Source organism: Capricornis sumatraensis, chromosome 13 (assembly GCF_032405125.1).
Source record: "Capricornis sumatraensis isolate serow.1 chromosome 13, serow.2, whole genome shotgun sequence".
NCBI classification, from domain to species: Eukaryota; Metazoa; Chordata; class Mammalia; order Artiodactyla; family Bovidae; genus Capricornis; species Capricornis sumatraensis.
In genome coordinates, this window is record NC_091081.1 from 84,677,521 (window position 1) to 84,698,768 (window position 21,248).

Below are 21,248 nucleotides of genomic sequence, written 5' to 3' on the forward strand. Positions count from 1 at the left end.
ACAGATTGGAAAATTTATACAATCAGATGATGATGGACCCAAGGATTTTCCAAAGTAAAAATTGTAACAATATCCAAATTACAAACATGACCATAATAATAACAGTATTTTCAAAATAACTTCAGTACTTAGGGTCTCATTGCAGAAATACCTTCTTGGTATGAGAGATATGCCATATGTTCGTAAAGAAAATGGGATTACACCGAACAGATGATGGTGACTGGATTTATACTTGGCCATCCATTCTAGATTTTCTAAAAGCCCACTGTGTCAGAAAACCACTAAGAAAGGTAGAGAGAGTGATTCTGAATGACAGGGAATGTAAAGGCAAAAATCGCAGCGGTAGGAAAAGCATGAATGTAGAGCTTTGTTATTTTCTTTTGCCGAACCCTGAATGGAATCTTCTTTATATTCCATGAATATCACCTTATGAGGAATTTAAATTGTCCTGTTTCAACATAGTCACTCCAAATGGCTGTCTCTAGGAAAACGACACTGGAAGGCAATGATACACTTAGAATTCTTGGTGAATATTATGAACTCTTCTGAATCTGATAATCTTTTTTGTAAATATGAAAAATGCTTGGAAAATACTCATTTAGCATTTTGTGTGTAATCTCATTTCCCAGCAAACGCCGGAGATGCCATAATGAAGAACAGATTTGACCCGTACTTACCGCTCTGGTCCCAGGGCAGTTTGGAGACCGGCATTCACCACTCATTTGGTTTGGGATTAAGACATCTTCCCAGCAAGAAGGACCCTTTGGGGAAACAAAACAAAACAAAGCAGGACATTCCTGGTGCACAAATTATAAAATAAATGTACTGATTAACACATTTTTAAAATCTGTTTATGTTATAAAATGATAATGAAAGTAATATAAGGTCCAATGATTGTCAAAGTATGATACATAGACCTGGAGAGTTCTCAGGACCCTTCGAGGGGATCTACTAGGTCAAAACTATTTTCAACAATGTACTAAGATAATATTGGCATATTGCTCCAAATGTGTATCATATATACATGGAGTCCTTTCCCTTCGTAGTTACATTTAATGGTTTACAAACGTAATTAAATACCTTTAAGTTCACTTCAGTTTCAGTTGCTAACTTTTAAATGAAAACACACTTGCAAGTTACACTCAAAAGCAGTCTTTGAGGGACAGCATTGGAATATGGGGGCTTCCCAGGCGGTTAGAGGTAAAGAACCTGCCTGCCAACTAATGCAGGAAAGGTTAAAAGAGGTAGGTTCCATCCCTGGGTCTGGAAGATCCCCTGGAGGAGGGCATGGCAACCCACTCCAGTATTCTTGCCTGGGGAATCTCATGGACAAAGGAGCCTGATGGGCTACAGTCGACCGGTTGCACAGAGTTGGACGCGACTGAAGCAACTCAGCAGGCAAGCAGGCACACTGGAACAGGGGTGGCAAGCCTGCAAGACCCGGGGCTGCAGTCGAGAGGCTGAGCAGACTCCGTTATCCCTTTCTCCTTCCTGAGGCCCCGTGAGAATTACAGTTAATAATGGCACCATGTGAATCCAGGACACCAAGGAAGACAAAAGGCAGAAGTCTGGGTGAGAAGAGAGTTTCAAACTTTTCTGGAAATCTGCCCTCCGCTAAAACAGGGGGACCTCTCTGCGTGTAGGCCCACAGGGAGCCCAAAGAGGATACGGAGGTGAGGAAGAAAGCCAACTGAGACCTGGAGCAACTAACAGGGAGAAAGTTTCCTTTCAAGAAGCATAAGATACTAAATCTTCGTGCTGGAACGGGCAGTTCCTCGGCTTAGAAACACGGAATGCAGTGAAACTTTCTGTGCATATGACAAATACGCACTTTTCGTGTGTTGTTTTTTTCAGGGTCCAGAAAGCAATGAAAATATTTATGTAGCGATTTTGTTACTTAAGTACCATTTTATCTGACAAATCCTTATGTTATACCAGGAAATTACAGAAAGCTCATTCAAAATTTTCTTCTTGATCTCAAACATTAACAAAATAATACAAGTAATAAAACTGCAGAGAGATCAGTTGGATATGAGAATTAGACATAATGAGATACATCTGCTAGTTCATCCATGCTACTCAAACTATTAGTACTGAATGCTATTGCTATAGCCCCGTGGAAAGAGAAACACATGTCCCAGTTACTTTCTGACATTATAAAGCAGATTTAACTTTTCTCATTTCTAGTTTTAGAAAATATAAATTGTTTAATCATTGTATTTAAGTATGCATTGTATACTACACAATAGTTGCATGGTGAAAGCATTTATAATTAATGGTCTTCATATACGAGTGAGAAAGGTATCCAGACCACAAGGTTTAAAAAGACTGCAAATCACATGGCAGCACCAGGGAGCTAGGAATTAGAATGTGTCAAGGAAAGAATAAAAAGAAAATCTATTTCATCTCTCAAAGGTAGAGAACTGGAGAAAGATATCAGAAAAACCATGTCAGAGAGAACAGTGTGAAATACATGTCTTAATAAAGAATTGTGTGCCTGTTTTTTCAGAAGTTGTTCTCCTTTTTGGTCCAATAGCAGTTACAACCAAGAAAGATACACAACTTCCATAAGCATCTATATCAGGACTCACTAAACAATGGCTTGTTGACCAAATCCAGGCTACGGTTTGTTTTTAGACACCCCATGACCTAAGAATGCTATTACATTTTTCAGTGGTTAAAACCATTAAAAGAGGAGTCTTCTGTGGTACACAAAAAGTAAATGATACTCAAACTTCCAAGTCCAAAATTAAATGTATTGCACACGGCTGTAGTTCAGTTGTGTATTATCTGTGTGGCTTCTGCACAGCAAGGTCAGAATTAAGCTGTTGAAACACAGAGGAAGTGGCTCAAGCCTCCATATTTACTATCTGGCCCTTATATGGAAAAAGTCTGCCAATCCTTGATAGCATATAAAATGTTCCAAGTTCATAATGAAAAGCAATCAAAAAACACTGTAGCATCATTTTGGCCACCATATAACCTCATTCATTTGTTGAAGTAGTTGCATTCTGGGTCTCAAGTGAGAAATTACTTCAATTAAAACCTTAGCGCTACTCATCTGTCAAATCTGAGAACACACTGATAGAATTCAGTGATCCAAGTTGTTTGAATCAGTAAGAGAGTAGACAATTATAACATCTGGGGATTTGCCTTGAGTAATCTTACAACTGACTGAAAATCATGAAGCAGAATATTATTTATGAGGCAAAAAATCAGAAATACAGATATTGATATTTCTCCCGGCAATCTTGATTCCAGCTTGTGTTTCTTCCAGTCCAGCGTTTCTCATGATGTACTCTGCAGCTTGGAAAAGGTAATTTAAGCATTTTTACTACAATTTTACCAATTATCACAAGTTATCATTGAATGTGTTGCATTTAAAATATCCTCTTGAATGTTTCCATAAATATCTAAGTCATATAATTAAACTTTAGGGATTAAAATTATTTTGAAAATCATACTTGTTCAGAATTGAGAAAGGAGTACGTCAAGGCTGTATATTGTCACCCTACTTATTTAACTTATATGCAGAGTACATCATACAAAATGCTGGGCTGGATGAAGTACAAGCTGGAATCAAGATTGCCAGGAGAAATATCAATAACCTCAGATACGCAGATGACACCACGCTTATGGCAGAAAGTGAAGAAGAACTAAAAAGCCTCTTGATAAAAGTGAAAGAGGAGAGTGAAAAAGTTGGCTTAAAGCTCAACATTCAGAAAACTAAGATCATGGCATCCTTGGTCCCATCCCTTCATGGCAAATAGATGGGGAAACAGTGGTAGACTTTATTTTGGGGGGCTCCAAAATCACTGCAGATGGTGACTGCAGCCATGAAATTAAAAGATGCTTACTCCTTGGAAGAAAGGTTATGACAAACCTAGACCATAATGAAAAGCAGACACATTACCTTGCCGACAAAAGTCGATATAGTTCAAGCTGTGGTTTTTCAGTAGTCATGTATGGATGTGAGAGTTGGACCATAAAGAAAGCTGAGGGCCGAAGAACTGATGCTTTCAAATTGTGGTGTTGGAGAACACGCTGGAGAGTCCCTTGGATTACAAGGAGATCAAATCAGTCCATCCTAAAGGAAGTCAGTCTTGAATATTCATTGGAAAGACTGATATTGAAGCTGAAACTGCAATACTTTGGCCACTTGATGCAAAGAATTGACTCCTTGGAAAAGACCCTGATGCTGGGAAAAGTTGAAAGCAGGAGGAGAAGGGGACGACAGAAGATGAGATGGCATCACCAACTCAGTGGACATGAGTTTGAGTCAACTCTGGGAGTTGGTGATGGACAGGGAGGCCTGTTGTGCTGCAGCCCAAGGGGTCACAAAGAGCTGGACATGACTGGGCCAACTGAGCTCACTGAAAGTAGGTATTTCCACCCGTCATACAGTAGATCTTGTTCCGTGTTTTCCTCCCTTTGATATAAAGGCCTTTTGCTTCTAATAAAGCTAAGCACGGTGTTATGATTATAGCAGAGGCTTACTAATGCAACCATTAAATAGTAAGCAGGGAAAATAATATCGGAAAAGATGTTTTGAATCAATATATATCCACCAAGCAACTCTTTGTTAAACAGCTCTTAAAATCTAAGAATACAGCTATGAAAATGACAGAAGAATCCTTTTTCTTATAGCTTTTGTTAAGTATACAGAAAGGCTAATGTTGTAAATTAGCTGGGCACACATATTCAATGAATAAAATTAAAAAGGATATTAATGCAAAATGCTGGTCAGATGTAAAACAAATGGAATACACATACACTGCTGCTCGAATATAAAATGACACAGCTAGTTTAGAAATTTACTAGAAATTAAAAAAAATTAAACATACAACTAACAACAAGCCTTCGCCATTCCACTCCTAGATAATTAACAGGTCAATGAAAACATGAGTCCCCAAAGAGAATCATATACCAATGGTCAAAACAACTTTGGTCTTAGTAGCCTTGAACTAAGATATCTATCAAAATATGAATGGATAAACAAAACGTGCTACATGTAGCCAATGAAATACTACTCAGTAATCAACAGTATTATGTTATTTACAAATGCAACACCATGGATGATTCTCAAAATTATGTGAAAGAAAGAAGCCAGGTATGAAATACAATATAGGCATGGGGCTTGCCTGGTGGATCAGTCATAAAGGATCCACCTCTCAATGTAGGAAACATGGATTCGATCCCTGATCTGGGAAGATTCCCACAAGCTGCAGAGCAGCTAAGCCAGGGTGTCGCAACGGCTGAGCCCAGGAGCCGCAACCATCGAGCTCATACACACTAGAGCCTGTGCTCCCAACGGGAGAAGTCACCACAGTGAGAAGCCCTCACACCACAACAAAGAGTAGCCCCTGCTTGCTGCAACCAGAGAAAAACTGGAGCAAAGCTGAAGACCTAGTGCAACCGAAATAAATAAAATGGCTTAAAAAATCGATATATACTAGAGTCCACTTATAAAATGCAAACAGATCTACAGTGGCGAAAACAGAGGAGCGGTAGCCGCGAGGCGGGGGCGAAGGGAGGGGCGGGCTCTGTGAGGGCACGGAGAACCTTTCCAGGGTATTACGGGCTGAGTGGGGTCCTCTCAAACTGGATATGCTAAAGGCTGAACCCTCTGTAGAATGTGACTGCACTTGAAGAGAGGGTTTTTAAAGAGGGAATTAAGGTAAAATGAGGTCATTATGGTGGACTCTAATTCAGTGTGAGAATCTTCCCTGGTGGCTCAGAGGTTAAAGCGTCTGCCTACAATGCGGGAGAGCTGGGTTGGATCCCTGGGTCGGGAAGATCCCCTGGAGAAGGAAATGGTAACCCACTCCAATATTCTTGCCTGGAGAATCCCATGGACAGAGAAACCTGGTAGGCTATAGTCCACGGGGTCACAAAGAGTCGGACACAACTGAGCGACTTTGCTTACTTACTTACTTAGAGAGCCACACAGACAAAGTGTGGGCCATGGCAGAGAGTGAGTGTGGCCGCCAAGTGTGGTGTGGTTAGTTAGTTATAATTAAGTGTGACTGGTGTCCTTAAAAGGCATCTCTAACAAATAGGAGTGGGACATAGAACAGACAATACATCACATGAACACACAGAAGACAAACCTCTATAAGCCAAGACAAGAGGTCCTAGTACTGACAACGTAATTTCAGACTTTTAGCCATCAGAATTGTGCGTAAACAAAATTCTGTTGTATAAGCCACACAGTTTGTGGTGCTTCATTATGGCACATCTAGGAAACCAAGACAGAGGTTATGGGGAAGCTCTCCAGCTTCACTGTGACGGCGGTTGTGTGGGATTATACACTTGTCACAACTTTTCAAATTATACCCTTCAAATGGAGATCATCAATTTCACACAAACTATTTCTCAGTAATGTGTAATAGGAAGAAATGAACTGAGAAATTGACAAGGAAATTCTGTGAGGGAAGTAGGAGCTTTGCATCAAATGGTGCTTGACCAATAGAATATGAATATCTAAATCCCTTCCTCACTCCATACAGTTTCTAAAAGAAAACAAATGAAAACATCTTTACTACCTTGAAACAGATAGAACTTTTTACAAGGACACTGAAAGCTCTAACCATCAATGAAAAAAATTATAAACTGACCTTCAATGAAAATTATAAAAACAACGAATGATCACCAAAAGACACTTGTGAATATGCAAGCTACAGACTGGAGGAAATATTTCAATGCATACATCTATGAAATAATATCTAAGCTATACAGAGAACTTCAAAAATAGCACCAATTTTTTCATGTATGACAAGCATGTAGACAAGCACACCAATTCAAAATAAGAAAAAGACTTAAAAAGAAGACATACAAATGGTGAATAATCATAGGAAAAGATAGCATCATTAATAATCAGGAAATGCAAGCTAAAATAAAATACAGTTTCAATGGTTTCACATCTTAGCCAGCATAATGGCTTTTTTTTTTTTTTTTTTAAAGGTGGATAATACTAAGGATTGACTAGAAGGAGGCATGAGGAATTTTTTTGGAAATGTTCTGTATTTTGATTTGAGTTGTAGTTACATGACTATGTATCACTGTCAAACCTCATAGCACTGAACCCTTAAATTCAGTTCATTTTATAAATTGTTCCAAAATTTAGAACAAAGAACTGAATTTTCACCTCTCCTTATCCAATAAGGACTTACTGATGCCCTGCCTTTCAGTAGCTCTTCAACCTTAGAAGGTTTCCTGACCATTCAGGGATGAGCTGGCCCAGGACAAATGGAGAAATAACATAACTTACCTCATAGGGGTGTTGCAAGGATTAAATATAAAATGGTGAGGCCACTGCCAGACACATACTACGTTCTCAAAAAAAGTTAGCCATTTCTGTATTTACCATTCATTAATTAGGGACCATAGGCAGTATGGTTTAAAGAGCATTAATTCATGTAATGAAATTATTTTAAATTAAGAAAGAAAAGTATCTTTACTTCTTCAGTAATTTTCTAGTGTAGACTTTAGAGGCAATAATCTGTAACATTTGTCATGGGATAATCCAAGCCACTGACAATCAACAAAGACCCAGTTCTGTGGCTCTGAACTGGTTGCTAACATTCATCATCAAGCTACAGAATTGTCAAAGTGAACGACCACATCCTACTTATATCTACATGCTTTGATATGAATAACAAAATGCTGTATATAAACACACTGAATATTCAGATACATGTTAACTGAATCGGGCTTTACTTTTCTCTTCTTTATATTCTCATTTTCATACTATAAAAAAACTGAAAGATCTACATTTTTCAAAGTTGTGTTGTGTTTTCTTCTAAAGCAGACTTTTTTTTTTTTTCTAATGAATTGTGTATAGAATCCAAAGTATAAAACAAATAATGCACGCTTATTCTACTTGGACAAAAAGGATGAGTCCCCCAAACTCTTGATGCCTATTGGTTGGAGCTCTCCTGCAGTTCCTTGCCATGTGGCCTTCCTAAATGTGGCTGTTTATTTCATAAGTTAGTAGGAGTATATCTGTATAGACCCCCTAAATGCAGTCTCCTGTAATGTAATTAAAGGAAGTCTTACATATTAATAGCATGACTGGGTTAGTGGCAGGTATCTCATCACTTTCGCCATTTTCTCTTGGTTAGAAGGAAATCAGCAGAACCACCCACATTCGAGAGGAAGGGATTTCACAAAAGCTTGGACACCACGAGGTGAGAGATCACTAGAGGTCGCCTTCTTGACTGTCCCTGCCAAAGTTGTTTTATAGATGAGGAGAAAGACCTTTCATAGCATGAAAGTTTAAGAAATGATAAATGCTGGGAAAACTAAACAGCTCCATCTAAAAAATAAAATTAGCACTTCTTACACCATACAAAAAAATAAACTCAAAATAGACTAAAGCCCTAAATGTGGGACCAGATAGTATAAAACTCTTACAGGAAAACATAGGCAGAACACTCTCTGGCATAATTACAGCAGTATCTTTGTCAATCCATATCCCAGAGTAAGGGAAATAAAAATAAAAATAAGCAAATGGGACCTAATTAAACACAAATATCCTTTTTGTCTGTTTGTTTTAACTCAAAACCTTTTGCACAGCAAAGGAAAGCATAAACAAAATGAAAAGACAGCCCACAAAATCGAAGAAAATATTTACAAATGATGTGACCAGCAAGGGATTAGTCTCCAAAATTTCTAGCTTGCAGCTTTATATCATCAGAACAACAACCCAATCAAAAAACAAGGAGAAGACCTAAACACACATTTCTCCAAAGAAGACCTAGAGATGCTCAAGAGGCACATGAAAAGATGTTCAACCTCACTGATTATTAGAGAAATGCAAATCAAAATTACAATGAGTGATCACCTCAGAACAGCCAGAATGGCTATCATCAAAAAATCTACAAATAGGAAATGCTGAAGAGGGAGTGAAGAGAAAGGAACCCTCTTACACTGTTGGCAGGAAGGTAAACTGGTGCAGCCCTATGGAGCACAATATGGAGGCTCCTTAAAAAACCGAAAATAGAGCTAACATATAACTCTGCAATCCCACTCCTGAGCACACGTCCAAGGAGACACATAGTCCAAAGGGATACATGCATCGCAATGCAGCACTGTTTACAAAAGCCAAGACATGGAAGCCACCTAAATGTCCATTGACAGAGCAATGGATAAAAAAAGATGTGTTACATATATACAAGGGAACATTACTCAGCCATTAAAAAGAATGAAATAATGCCAGACAAAGTTCACACAGTACCACTGAATCTGCATGCTCTCTGATAATGCCTCCGTGTTCATTGGGTCACAAGCATAGGCATAAGGAACCTGCACCCACGTGTAGGCTTATCAATGGCTTCCAATTATTTAATATAATTTCTTTGACCTCAGAAAGGCACTTTGCAGCTTTTCCAGAATTTGAAACCACTACCATCTCCAGTCATCGCTCTTAAAATACATTCACGTGATGCAAATTTTAAGTCACTGAAGTCATTATTAACTCATTCAACAAATTACGTACCCCGTATGTTAGTCCATGGGTCACACAGAGTCGGACATGACTGAGCGACTGAACAATAACAACAATGTGACAGATATTTTGCTGGACTGGAGATAAGCTACTGAGCAAGTCTTTTACATTTAAAGGGATGAAAGTGATTGAAGAAATAATACATATATTTTTAGGGTCCACAGGAGGAACCCCTGACCTAGACTGTTAGAAGGAATATTGTTTAGGCTGAGACCTGAGGAAAAAATAAGAATCAGAAATGAAAAGCAAAACTGCACAACAGAAAAGGTTTTGAGCAGGAAAAACAGAACCAGTTACCACCAACCACTAGACTAGTTGTGGGATATGTGTATCCTTTCAAAGAGATGATATCAATAATCAATCCATGAATAATCATTTATTTTGGTGCCTCCTAAACATCTTATTCTACATTACATGAAATTAAGATTCCACTAAAATGTTTGTTTTGAGGACTTCCCTGGTGACTCAGCTGGTAAAGAATCCACCTGCAATGCAGGAAACCTGGGTTTGATCCCAGGGTTGGGAAGATCCCCTGGAGAAGAGAATGACTACCCACTAAACGATTCCAGCCTGGACAATTTCATGGACTGCATAGTCCATGGGATCGCAAAGAGTCGGACATGACTAAGCGACTTTCACTTTCAAAATATACATTTAAACGTAATGAAATGCAAAGCACTGATTTCAAAGGGATGGGGATGCCCACATGACAAACAGTGTCTTTGTACTTTTGAGAGAGATTGACTGGGTTTCAAATCCAACAACCATTACCAGATATGTAACAATAGCTGGGTGTGTTAGTCACTCAGCTGTGTCCGACGCTCTATAGCCTCATGGATAGTAGCCCACCAGGCTCCTCTGGCCATGCAGTTCTTCAGACAACAATACTGGAGTGGGTTGCCATTCCTTCTCCAGATCTTCCCAACCCAGGGATCAAACCCAGGGCTCCGGCACTGCAGTCAGATTCTATACTGTCTGAGCCACCAAGGAAGACCATGTAATAATAAGGAAGTTAAGTCATCAGAACATCAGTTTTGTACACGTTATGTGAAACAATGACAGCTGTACCTATAACATGATGAAAGTGAGAGAGTGGAAAAGCCGGCTTAAAACTCAACATTCAAAAAACAAAGATCATGGCATCTGGTCCCATCACTTCATGGGAAATAGATGGGGAAACAATGGAAACAGTGACAGACTTTATTTTCTTGGGCTCCAAAATCACTGCAGATGGTGACTGCAGCCATGAAATTAAAAGATGCATGCTCCTTGGAAGAAAAGCTATGACCAACATAGACAACATATTAAAGAGCAGAGACATTACTTTGCCAACTAAGGTCTATCTAGTCAAAGCTATGGTTTTTCCAGTAGTCATGCATGGATGTGCAAGATGGACTATAAAGAAAGCTTAGCACTGAAGAATTGATGTTGTTGAACTATGGTGTTGGAGAAGACTCTTGAGAGTCCTTTGAACTGCAAGGAGATCCAACCAGTCCATCCTAAAGGAAATCAGTCCTGAATATTCACTGGAAGGACTGACTTTGAAGCTGCAGCTGCACTACTTTGGCCACCTGATGCAAAGGACTGACTCACTGGACAAGACCCTGGTGCTGTGAAAGACTGAAGGCAGGAGAAGAGGATGACAGAGAATGAGATGGTTGGATGGCATCACTGACTTGATGGACATGAGTTTGAGCAAGCTCAGGAAGTTGGTGATGGACAGGGAAGCCTGGCATACTCTAGTCTATGCAGTCGCAAAGAGTTGGACATGAATAAGTGACTGAACTGAACTGACCTACATCATAGGGTTGATGGCTATATGAGGTCAAGTACTTACGCAAGTGTGAAGTGTTAGTCACTCAGTCGTGTCTGACTCTTTGCAAACTCGTGGCCGACAGCCTGCCAGGCTCCTCTGTCCATGGGATTTTCCAAGAAAGGATACTGGAGTGCTTTGCCATTTCCTTCTCCAGGTGACCTTTCTGACACAGAGATCAAACCCGGGGCTCCTGCACTGCAGGCAGATTCTTCACCAACTGAGTTAGTTGCTAAGTCAAAGTACTTATACACATGATTAATATTCAATAAATATTAGCACGTACTGCATAATAACTCTAATAGGATAAAAATGGGATCATGGAAAGAACACCCCAAAAGGGCAGAGATTCAGAAGGTCTATGTTCGAGATGTAATTTCACTAGAGTTAGGGTGATCAATTTAGACACAGTTTAAACATCTTTATGCCTTTATTTCCTATCTATAAATTGTGAGTAATAAGAGCTCACAGTCAAGAAAATAAAGAATGAGCTAATTAATGTGAAAATCCTTTATAACTATAGCCAGGCATTCAGCTATTAGTGAGGGGACAACTGGAGCTTTGAACATTTTTAGACAGTGTAATAGTAGAAAGCAGTGGACTCACACAGTAAACTTCTTTCTACTGCCCTAAACATAATGCCACATCCAAAGAGAAGAGATGGTCGATACATAATGACGCAGCTGCTGCTGGGATCAGCAATTAACCAGAGCAAGTGTCTATGCTTGTATTGATTACCCAATGCTGTCGAGTTAACTCGACAGCTGTTTAAACAGAATATCTCAGCTGGTCTTAAAGATTTTCCCCCAAAACTGGGATATCTGTATTGCTTATGAGACATAATTGGCCATGATTTGGTATAAAATGAATTTCCTTCCATTACTAAAATGTGTTTCATATCATAAAAAGCAAGCATTTCATCATTAATACTCAGTAACATACTTTTCCCCTCCAAGGAAATTATTACAAGACAGAAACATCACATTTCTAAAAACAATCTGCATCGTTGTAAGTGAAACACCTCTTGGTCCACTGCACTAGAGCTCTGCTGAGTTCTGGCCCAGTCGATCACTGTCATTGTTCATTGAGAGCCCTTCATGTAGGGTGCCATCGTGCTAAACGTGCCAAATGGTAAACAGCATGGCTATTCCTTCACAATTTCCAGTTACCAAACTATTTCTAAATCACAAGATGCCCTCAGTTATATCACCAAGTGCTGACAGCTCTGCTGTAGGCACATTACAGAGACAGCAGGATTCGAAGAGCTGTGATTTTTTTTTTTTTGTCCTGTTTCATAGAATGGAAACAATGGAGACAAATAAAGGCTTACAGTGATTCACTTTTATGCACTCTTAACAGATTTAATTTAGGAGAACCATGTGAGTATCTTCATCTGTTCAAGTTCTCTTTACTAAGAATAATCTTGCCACTGCAATGGAGGGAAATTTGCTGCTGCTCAGAGTAGAGGCAGTTTCAGGCTGCATAATACGCTTCTGACTGTTGGGGTGGTAGCTCTCAATTCAATTCAAGGCATGTGAATCGATTTGAATAACAACATTTTTTATCATGTAAAGCTTCCTAGTTATCTCAGCTGGCTTTATATCTTGATAATTACGACTGGGACTGGACCATGCTTATTAAATGTGATAAGAAGTTTATTAGATTTCTAGTGAATGCCCAGATACCACCACTATCATCAAATACAGTTTTATGAACAACACATCACATTTCGGTGTGTACTATACTACTGTGAATCCCATACTGATGCTGAACTCAAAGAGCCACCTTTTTTATTCAAAAAAGGGAGAGGAAGAAGTAATATAGGACGTGCTTAAATGATTAACAGATCACAGGTTAGTTCAGTTTTCTGTTGCTTCAGTGGAATGAGCTGGCCGTGAAGATGCACAGTCTGGGGTGACTGGCTTGGCCAGTCCACAAAAGCTACCCATTTTGCACAAATGGAGGTGACTTAACAGGGCAAACGGCTTGATAAGAACTGGACAAAGACTATCCAAAAAAAATCATTTCTTGAGCGTGGTCGAGGCAGTGAACTCGGATGGGCCCGGCCCAATCAGGCATTAGACACACTTGTAATGAACGGGCGGCTGGCTGTGCCTAAACCTGAAGCCGCGAGTATGACTCCCATGACCAGGCATTTTCACTGACTGCCAGCGTTTAGGCAGGGGACATTACCCGTACTGACCTGGGTTTTGTGAGCTGAAAGGAGCATAAATGGCTTAATAAATATATATATGTGTGTGTGTGTGTGTGTGTGTATTTTTTAAAGAAAACCCTGAGGCCTCCCCAAAGCAAAAAATAACTCTTGGCCAAAAGATGTCAGATTGTCCTTGAACATGTATGCTGGCAAGGACCTTTTAAAAAAGCAATTAGTTGAATGCAAAATGAACATTTGCTCTAGTTCATAAACTTTACTTTGAGCCTTTTCATGTCACGATCCTTCTAGCTTTTCCTTTCTTTCTCTCTCCATTTCCTCCTCCACTCTTTGTTACAATCCAGGTTCAATCACCTCTAAAAATAGCCTATTTATGCCCTAATGAGACAGTAGAGACAAAGTATCTATTCCAGATTGAAAGTGAAAAGTGAAAGTGTTAGTTGCTAAATCATGTCCCATTCTCTGCGACCTGGTGCACTGTAGCTGGCGAGGCTCCTCCATCTACGAAATTCCCCCAGCAAGGATACTGGAGTGGGTTGCCATTCCCTTCTCCAGGGGATCTTCCTGATCCAGGGATCAAACCCGGCTCTCCTGCATTGCAGGCAGATTCTTTACCATCTGAACCACCAGGGAAGCCCCACAAACTAAGTTTGTAGTTATCTAAACTTTCTCAGGATTAATTCAAGTGGCTGAAGTTCACACAAACACTTTTTTGAAGTTTCCATATCTTTCTGTAGGAATCGCCCTCCATTTTATTTTACAGTTTCCTCCACTTTAGCTCAATATTTAATAAAACCAGCTCCTATAAAAACCTCTTCCTTTTACGTCTATTTCTTTCATCAGGCAAAATGGGAATGATTGTTGTGGAAGGAAATTAGATCTTAGTGATAAATTGAAATGATACTACTTTGGGGAAATGCTTTTAGCTCCCGACCTTCCTACCTTTGCCCATCTGACCCCCTGCACCCCTCAGTTGCCCATCCATGCAGTTATGCACCTGCTCTTTCTGTGATGGGGTATGTGATTTTATCCAATGGGAAGACTGAGGGCAGATCACTGTGGCTACAAGTATGCTCTGTATTCCCTGAACGAGCTTCATTAGGGACCAGGCAGATCCTGCCACATGTTCATCCAACATCCATTCACTTATTGGTTCAAAACGCAGAGAACAGACGGATACAATTAATCTATGTTCTAAAACCTTAAGAACCAACAATAGCAGATTTTCTTCCCATTTGGGCCAGACACATATACAAACTCTTTTATGGTTTGGGGTGTCATCACGGCTTAATTCTTCCACTGGCTTTTTCACTCCTCTGAAATGCAAGCCTACTCTCACTAGCTGCAAACTCACTGACCTCCCTATTTCCATTCCCAGCATACCAAAACTCCATTTCAGGGCAGCCCTCCAGGGTTTCCACTGAGCCTCGTGAGTTTGACAAATGACAGCTGTCTGGGTGTTCTGTTCATTCTTCTGAAAGAATTAACATAAACAAAACAGAAGCAGCTCTTCAAGGCCTCTTGTCAACTAGCTGTGGTGATTTGCTCATCATTCCTTCAAAATAACCTCCCAACCTTCCTATTTACGAATAACTACAAGTTTTATAGCAGAAACCAACACATCATAAAGCAACTATCTTCCAATTAAAAATAAATTTTAAAAAATCCAGGATAGTTTATGACTGCTGTTGGTGTGTAGTTGCTAAGTCATGTCTGATTCTTTGTGGCCCCAAGGACTATAGCCCACTAAGTTCCTCTGTCCATGGGATTTCCCAGTCAAGTGTGTTGCCATTTCTTTTTCGAGGGGATCTTCCAAACCAAAGGATCAAACCCTTATCCTCTGCATTGCAGGCAGATTCTTTAACACTGAGCCATGAGGGAAGGCTAGGTTTATGATCAGAAAAGGAAATAAAGCTTGTTTTAAAATATCTGTTCTGTTTCACAAGACTATATTTGTCTATAATAATTTGAAATGTAACTCAGACATCTGTTGGTTTTTATGTTAACACCTCAAATTGGCTTCATTTAAAAATGTATGAATCAGCCAACAGATCAAAGGTTCTTGGCTTCCAAAATTCAACATTCTCTTATTTTCACAGTTTTAAGTCTCATAAGATCAGTACGTCTACATGATTTGTTCAAATCCATTCCATAGCTTACAACTAGTGATTACGCTTCTTGAAATTAGTCGGCTGGCTAAGACATGCTCACAATTGATTTTGATGTATGCCACATTAAGAAATTTATTCACAGAAGTAATTGTGACATTATTCAGGAATCAAAAGCAAACGGAAATGCACAGCATGTTTCTTGCCCAAAATCATGCTCTGGTTTAAGGAAATATTTTCTCAATCTAATTCAGATCACATCTGCTATCACTTTACCCAAGACCAAGAAAAACAGTAATATTTTCATTAGAAATCAGTGAACTTTTCCAGGTTTTGTAATAAAGCTATGTTCCTGGACAATTTGGCAAGGTCTAGCCTTCTACCTCAAAATGACTAAGCATAGAAAAGCTATCTTGGGCATTCATCTTGGTAACATATTCGAAAATAATTATATGTGCATAAAACCCTATAAACTTTTTCAAGGGTTTCTGCTCTGATTGTGTGAATAAGATAGGGAAGTTACAACTGGGAAAGATGGAGTATAAAGGATTACACAATTTTCCAAATTGAGACTTAAAAAAAGAAGAGCAAGGTTTGATTTGATGGATTTATAATCGAATTCTCCTTTATACCCTTTCTTCACACAAAATGACAAAGCCAGATGGGACCCAACCTTTCCTTTGAAATCTTCACAGGCTGGCAAACTGGGAATTGTGAGCTCTGATAGCGGATGGCCTGGTGACCATGAAGGAAGTAGAAAAGTTATCATAAAATTCCCGAAGCTCAGCCTTCAGCCCTTTTTTGCAAGGCAGAAAGAACTGTTCTAGACGCAGTAACCTCTAGAGGCATCATTCTATTAGAACAAGGTCAAATAGAAGGTAAACGCCAATGTGCATACACAGAATCTATAGGAATTGGCAATCTGCTAGAAAGACTGGCATTCAGGAGCAACTAGGGGTACAATTTCACAACAAGCAGATTTTCTAGCTCAAAAGTGAATTTGTATTGGCCAAGTCTTATTCTCTCAAAATTTATTGGATCTGTGTCCCCCTTTTGAAAAAAAAATTAATTGGAGGATAATTGCTTTAAAATGTTGTGTTGGTTTCTGCCACACATCAACATGAATCAGCCCCTCCCTCTTGAAGCTCCCTCCCACCTCCCACCCCAACCGGTCCCTCTAGGTTGACAGAAGAGCCCCAGATTTGAGCTCCCTGCGTTGTACAGCAGATTCCCACCGGCTTATTTCACATGTGGTAGTGTGTATGTTTCAAGCTCTCTCTCTCTGTCCCACCCTGTGGGGCCCTAAATGGGAAACCTTAAAGATGGGCTAGCTTTGCGGTTTAGAGCTAAGATGGCGCCTGGAGGAAGAGATGAGGGCGCAGCCTAAGTTGTTTGTTAAAACTTTTGATTGGCTCTCTTGATTTCTGTGCACGTGGACAGCACGTGACCACCATAGACTCTTGCTACAATGAAGCGCATGACAACTTGACCTTTAACGTGATTGGTGCAACTACAGTATATTAAGATTTGACCTTTAACGTGATTGGTGCAACTATGGCATATTACAATTTGACCTTTAACGTGATTGGTCCAACCCTCGCAAAACCCCCTTGCTTGCCTACATAAACCAAGAGTTTGTGGCAATGAAGCAGAACTGCTTAGATGGAACCCCTGTCACATCTGATTGTCTCTTGCTCGCCGAGGGTCTGGGTTGCTGGACAGCAGGCTCACCTCTCCTCGGGACCCCTCGGCTTTGCTGAGGGAAGTTCCACTGCCTCTCTCTTTCTGTGGAGCGTCCCCTGCACCACCCTCTGCTTCACCCTGAGCCCACAGTTCTGTTCTCTACATCTGTATCTCCTGCGTCCTCCTTTCTAGACCCCAAGCCCTCAAGACCCCTAATGTTGACACCTCAAGCTCTCTGCGGATGATTGGGATGTGCTGTTAACCAGCGTCCCACTATCCATCGCAGTTCCCTAAGTGCCTTCTTCACAGAGCTGCGGCGGGATCTCTCCAGACACAAATGAGAACCTGCAAGGCTTCTGCCTTAAGGCCTCCAGGGGTCCCAGCCAATGCTCAGGACATCTGTGCTCCCTGCTTCCTAACATGGCTCCTGAAATCCTTTCTGCTCTGACCATTTTCCTCCCCCCACCCTAGCTGATTTTCTAGCAATCCCCTTCATGAAAACCCAAAACTACACTTACAAAGAAACAAAGTTATACGTTATTTTCAATCTTCCCGGAGCTTTAATCTGTTCAGAAAATCCTTGGCCTTTGAGTGTTTCAGTTATGAGGTCTTAGGACATGTTTAATAAGAATGTTGTGTTTATAGAGCCAGGATAACATTTAAATTCTGTTAACTGGAATTAACAGAACTTAACAACAGAGTCTAATATTTCTTTATCAAATACTCTTCACTCACTCTCTGCAACTGAATATTGCAAGTTAATAAACCTCTCTTTTGAAGTATTCTGGAAACTATATTCCCTGAGGAGTCTGCCCCAGTTCCCAAGGTTGGTGGAAATAAAAGTTTCTCTGCATGAAATAAAGATGTAGAATAATAACCATCATCCTACAGGTTTATTAGGATCTGGTGAGTCAAGTCGGAGAAGGCAGTGGCAGCCGACTCCAGTGCTCTTGCCTGGAGAATCCCAGGGATGGCGGAGCCTGGTGGGCTGCCGTGTATGGGGTCGCACAGAGGCAGACACGACTGAAGCGACTTGGCAGCAGCAGCAGCAGCAGTGAGTCATGTGATTTTTAAAAGTGAATGCAATAGAAAAATACAGTTTGTAAAATAAAAGAACCTGAGTTCAAGACATTACATATTAAGGTGCACCCTTGAGCAAGTTATTTAAATTCTATTTAATACAATGCTCTGATTCCTCCAGGTATAATATAAGAATTAATATCAGCTTTATATACACAAGTTTGTTGTGAGGATATAACAATAAAAACATGACAAGCATTTTTCTACCTTTAAAACACAGTGCAATGTTAGTGATTATTTTTCTTTGCATTAAGCCATACCACTAGATTCTTTTGCAAAATCTACATTATTAGAGTAGTGAGAACAATGCTTTGCATTGCAATTTAAAGTAGTTAAGATGTTTACTTCTCAAAAGTGAAACATTAATTTTCTTCAAATTATGAACTAAATGTATCTTTCTGCCAAGTAACTGAATATCAAATTTCCTTCATAACCAACTTGCCTTTTTAGGAACTAAAAATAGTTACTATCCACTTATTACCATAATTAGATGTTAAGGAAAAAAGAAAACAAAAAAAAATTGCCACTATTGTCTTTCAACTTCATCTTTCCTGGTGGCTCATTGGTAAAGAATCTGCCCGGGATGTCTGGGTTGTAAAGATCCCCTGGAGGAGGAAATGGCAGCCCCCTCCAGTATTCTTGCCTGGAGAATCCCATGGACAGAGGACCCTGGTGGGCTGCGGTCCATGAGGTTGCAAAGAGTTAGACACCACTTAGTGACAAAACAACTGTCCTTCATCTCGAGAATTATTTATATTTCAAGTTAAAGCAAGACTCACATACAGAGATCTATTGCCTACATATGAAATTATACCATTTTAAAAACAGAGAAGTTTATATTTCTTCACATCTTTGAGATTTAATGGTAAAAACTAATGGCTATTAAAATCATCTTTTCGAAGATACAAAGAGTCTTACTATAACTGAAAATTTAAAAATAATTAGAATAATGAAATGTGTGTAAAATTCCAAAGAAGAAGAATAATAATGATACCCATTTATTTTCACCCCATAGGAATCAAAGCTATCAAATGCATTATATTAATGCTGTCCAATCAACATTACAATTTTCAAATTTAGAATATAATATATATTTAAAGAAAAATCAGAATCCCTTTAAACACTGTTTAAAGTTTAATCCTATGTCTAATCACATATTGGAAAGGCAGCTACATGAAGCTGAAATCTGTAGAGTACACTCGACAGTGGAAGAAGCAGCTACAGTTTGGGTTCAGGGTGATACCATAGATTCAGGTTCCTGGTTTCTTTTATCTTGGTTCTGGGAGATAATTTATTCATATGAAGGAATATTACTGTATCTGAGAGGCATCTAAAGTCCTGCCACTGTAGTTTAGGTATCAATGTTCACTGTTATTTGTATGTTCAGAATAGAACGTATACGAAGATCCAAAAAGTCAAGGTAATGAAGAAATTCATGAGCAGAATTTAACAGCTCTTACACTGTCGCAGGAGCTATGTAGATGACCTGAGATCTATCTGGCTTGCTTATGTTTTTAGAAATGTAACTTATGCTAATGCTATATTCTATGAACATGTACATGAATAAATTTCCTGTGCTGTGCTACCAAGAGGAGTAGTGTTGCATTCTAGTTATAGGTAGGATAGCTTCTCTGCAGTGCACATTAAAAACTATCAAGCAAGGCTTAATGATAAGGCAGAAGAAGTTTCCTCAATAATAGTATATAAAAGCTCTCCTGCAAGAAAATATTCATATCTCTGGACTATCAGATAGCCTGGAATAACTACTACTAAATGAGACTCCACTTAATGTGGAAATAGTCTCCAGAGGCCAAGTTTTAAAAATAGATCTAAATGGACATGTTATTTTTGGCAGACTCATCGGAAAAGACCCTGATGCTGGGAAAGATTGAGGGCAGGAGGAGACGGGGGGTGACAGAGGATGAGATGGTTGGATGGCATCACTGACTCAGTGGACATGAGTTTGAGCAAACTCAAAGATGTACAAGGACAGGGGAGCCTGGCATGCTGTTGTCCATGGGGTGGCAAAGAGTCGGACACAACTTAGTGACGGGACAACAGTTGCTATATCGGCACAGACTGGCTGTTCACTGTCCTATGCAAGTGTGTATGCACACAGACTCTTTTCATGTGGTGGGCCAGCAGCAACAGAGACACCAACACGGTAGGGGGCAAGTCCAGATGGGACAAAGGAGAGAGGTACTGGAAACTCCTGGGGACCAAAAGGTTGCCAAGAGTATGAGAATCAGTGCAAGCCTACTAAAATAATTGTGGTCATTTTATACTAAATACTATTGTGTCACATAAAATGGCATCAGATCCCAACACAAGGACAAGTGAGCTGAAAGTCAGTTCAGTTCAGTTCAGTTCATTCGCTCAGTTGTGTCTGACTCTTTGTGAGCACACCAGGCCTCCCTGTCCATTACGAACTCCCAGAGTTCACTCAAACTCATATCCATTGAGTCAGTGATGCCATCCGACCATCTCATCCTCTGTCGTCCCCTTCTCCTCCTGCCCCCAATCCCTCCCAGCATCAGGGTCTTTTCCAATGAGTCAACTCTTCCCACGAGGTGGCCAAAGTACTGAAGTTTCAACTTTAGCATCATTTTTTCCAAAGAACACCCAGGGCTGATCTCCTTCAGAATGGACTGGTTGGAGGTCCTTGCAGTCCAAGGGACTCTCAAGAGTCTTCTCCAACAACACAGTTCAAAAGCATCAATTCTTCAGCGCTCAGCTTTCTTCACAGTAAAACTCTCACATCCATACATGACCACAGGAAAAACCATAGCCTTGACTAGACGGACCTTAGTTGGCAAAGTAACGTCTCTGCTTTTGATTATGCTATCTAGTTTGGTCATAACTTTTCTTCCGAGGAGTAAGTGT

The 21,248-nt window shown here is 39.9% G+C and overlaps 1 protein-coding gene across 1 annotated transcript in view; it reads right to left on the minus strand.

Moving 5' to 3' along the window:
• Positions 1 to 21,248, minus strand: part of PRKN (parkin RBR E3 ubiquitin protein ligase) — a 1,204,761-nt gene that overhangs the window by 637,842 nt on the left and 545,671 nt on the right. The window contains exon 7 of the mRNA XM_068985007.1: positions 678 to 761. Within this exon, the coding sequence (XP_068841108.1) occupies positions 678 to 761 (84 nt within the window). The remainder of the gene's footprint in view (positions 1 to 677; positions 762 to 21,248) is intronic.